Source organism: Opisthorchis viverrini (assembly GCF_000715545.1).
Source record: "Opisthorchis viverrini unplaced genomic scaffold opera_v5_195, whole genome shotgun sequence".
In the NCBI taxonomy this organism is placed as follows: domain Eukaryota; kingdom Metazoa; phylum Platyhelminthes; class Trematoda; order Opisthorchiida; family Opisthorchiidae; genus Opisthorchis; species Opisthorchis viverrini.
Window position 1 is genome coordinate 828,467 of NW_008751848.1, and position 2,937 is coordinate 831,403.

At 41.0% G+C, this 2,937-nt stretch overlaps 2 protein-coding genes across 2 annotated transcripts in view; one reads left to right on the forward strand and one right to left on the reverse strand.

The window, feature by feature from the left end:
- Window positions 1-2,937, forward strand: part of T265_07906 (hypothetical protein) — a gene marked incomplete at both ends in the record, with an annotated part of 41,341 nt that overhangs the window by 36,528 nt on the left and 1,876 nt on the right. The gene's annotated exons all lie outside the window — the stretch shown is intronic.
- T265_14426 (hypothetical protein) overlaps window positions 1-2,937 on the reverse strand; it is a gene marked incomplete at both ends in the record, with an annotated part of 23,723 nt that overhangs the window by 3,187 nt on the left and 17,599 nt on the right. Inside the window, 2 exons of the mRNA XM_009173566.1 lie at window positions 83-197; window positions 327-388. Of these exons, the coding sequence (XP_009171830.1) occupies window positions 83-197; window positions 327-388 (177 nt within the window). The remainder of the gene's footprint in view (window positions 1-82; window positions 198-326; window positions 389-2,937) is intronic.

Genomic DNA, 2,937 nt, shown 5'->3' on the forward strand with positions numbered 1-2,937 from the left:
GTGTTGATTCCTTTCTCCTACCTTTTATATTGTACAACGCGATTCCCCCTTTTTTGTTATTTTGGTCTGTGCCCATACCAACCTTGTTGTTTTTGACCTGAACATAAACCGTTCTTTGAACTTGTCATCGGACGTGTCGTTTAAGTTCACACGTGGTTTCGCTAGCTTGTAAACACGTGGCTCCGAGTCGACGTGGACTTTGAGACCCGTTAGGAATTAGCAGTTCCTAAACCGGTGTATAGGAGCCGGCGTAGTCCCACGATTTGAGGTTTGTAAAGCTTTATCATTTTATTATTGTACTTATAGTACCGCATTTGTAGATAAACCTCCATTTGAAGTAATTGGCTTTTGGGGTTTTGCGCGTAACTCGACGTGGTTCAACAGGTTGCTGGAAACAATCTATAGTGAGGGCAATGATTTCGAGTCACAACTGTTTCAGGAGCATGCGGTCCAAGCTGTGCATTATGATTTCATTTAGCCAACCACATGACGACATTTGGTTACTCTCTGGTTAGCCTACGTCAAAGTTTATAAGTAGTGTACTCGAATTTTCCTCTTGTTAGAGGCAGTTGCTACTGCATAATTTTCGCTATAATGGAATTCCATCTCGCTTGCAGTGTGATCGTATTTCCACTATTCCACCGGAGACCGATGAATGCACCTAGATCATCATGACTGAACAGGCAAACAAGTTCATGCCTGAGTGACATCGTATATACCGAACCGAACAATCAAACCCGGAGAGAAGAAGACCATTCGATCAAGCTCAAGGTGGATACACTATCAGAAAACGCAGCAGTGGATATGTTTATCCCAATAACTTCTTGTCAATTGGCTCGCGATCAAAACTAGAAGTCCATATTCAAGGAGGTGCATCAAATCGGTGAACAAATTCTAAATGTTGGTCCTTCTAACCCATCTGTTATGTCCAAGAGGTTCACTCTAAGATGCGTGCCATTTCGATTAGAAATATATTTTAAAATTGCATGTTCCGCTGACGAGCATTTGTCATACTTCCGTTCAGATAATGCACTCGAAAAAAGATAGAATTTTGCAGCGATCGCTACCGGTATATAATTAGCTCAGATTAATTGCACAAGATCTGACAGTCAACACTCGACAGTGAAGCATCGCTGGCATCCGTGAAGGTTGTTTCAGTTTGCTACTCGGGTTTCGAAGCGCAATAAGTAATAAGGATATCATGAGTTTTGTAAGCTCTGATGTTGTCTCGCACACTAAGTTAACTCAAAATGTCAAGGTGCAGAGTACATCAGTCGTCTGGCTGAATCGTTTTGTACCGAAAACAGTGACATCAGTACCTAAGAAAAGCCCGTTGCATGCATAAGCTATCAGTGTGTCTTTCGGCTAAGTGATCAGAGAAATCGCTTCATAAATAAAGTCAACAGAACTGGAAATGCATCTCTTTTGGTTCCGACGGCGCGGTGCCACCGCTTTTATCCAGTCCCTTATGTGTAAATTATCGTCAGATGATGGAAGAGGGTATCCTGAATAACACCATCCTGTGGCTTTACAGAATACCTTTCCATTCGGTGCGTAGCTAGCTTGTCTCCAAAAGAGGCACCATTTAGTTTTGAAAACTGGATGACCTAAGCAATTGTGTTTGCATTCAGTTTCTAAACTTAAATGATTGATTGGATGTATTCAGTCACTTTTGTCATTATTTCACGGATGGTAAGCTGTATGTGCGGAACAATGGTGAGAGGTACAGCATGACTGCAAATGAGTGTGATGTGCCTTACGGAGCCTCTCTGTCAACTTTTCAGCATACAATTCAACATATTCCTTAGGTCTTCATGGAACAAGCATCGCAAAAACGTTTGCTGTTGATATTCCACCGAGTAAGACCTCCTAATCTACTCTAACAGGACATCCTTGCTTCTTACTCTTATTATTAGGGTATTTTTATCAGTCTGAGTTCAGACACGCTTACACGCGAGTAAAGTTCAATTAGAATCAACTTACCGACTTATGTGTCCTAAAGACATCTTTCTGAATATTCAATGACTTAGCTTTTTCCTCAGACTGTTTTCTGCTCTGCACGTTTTCACTTCTGCGATTACTTTTTTCACAAATGCTACAGCTCTACCTACAAAACTGTAATAATTTCCCTAGAGTTTTTTGGGTTGTCTTCGAACTCTATGTGGGGATGCTCTTCTCCATGATGCATCTTGATGGATCAAGACATCAACGCCTGCTAATATCTTTCCGACAACATACCTCACGATTCTTCTCATTCTCCGAATACGGAACCGCAAGACTGTCTTCCCAAAATATTCCCTACTGACCATGCGTGTGATTTCTTCTCATCGGAAACTCCAGTGATCTGTTAGACACGATTCAAAACTTCATTGTCTCTTAGTTGAGGAATATTGACAGTAACGCTTTCGGGAACCGACTTGGTTCAATTTTTCTATTTATTTACGAGCAAGAGACCCGGTTTCAATTCGGCGAATGCTTAACACACATTGGTAATTATTTGTGTCATTTTAACGAGGTCATTATTATGCTCACTTAAAAATTTACCGGTAATAATAACCAAAAAAGACCACTTTTGTTTTACAATTTTTCTTCCTCTTTCTCGAATACACGCGTCCATTAGTTACTAAGAGCGGTTTTCCACCCATTATATTGTTTGACCCAAACATTCCCGTGCTCTGTTTCATTGGACAGCCAAGTTCTATCTTGTCTTGCAGTGGTCACCAGTTTGTGAACTGGAAACTATTGTGCGTGACTTCAAGTATTACGGAGTATATATTTGTATACTTGCCCCCATCTGATTCACTTGTTCAAGGAGTACTAAGACGCGTTAGATTCAGACCTTCTAGAGTTCTACATGCACATACAACGGTTTTGCTCAGAAGGGCTTACTTAATTCAGGTCAGTGTTCAAGCGCTGACTGTCTACGAACTGTTTTAG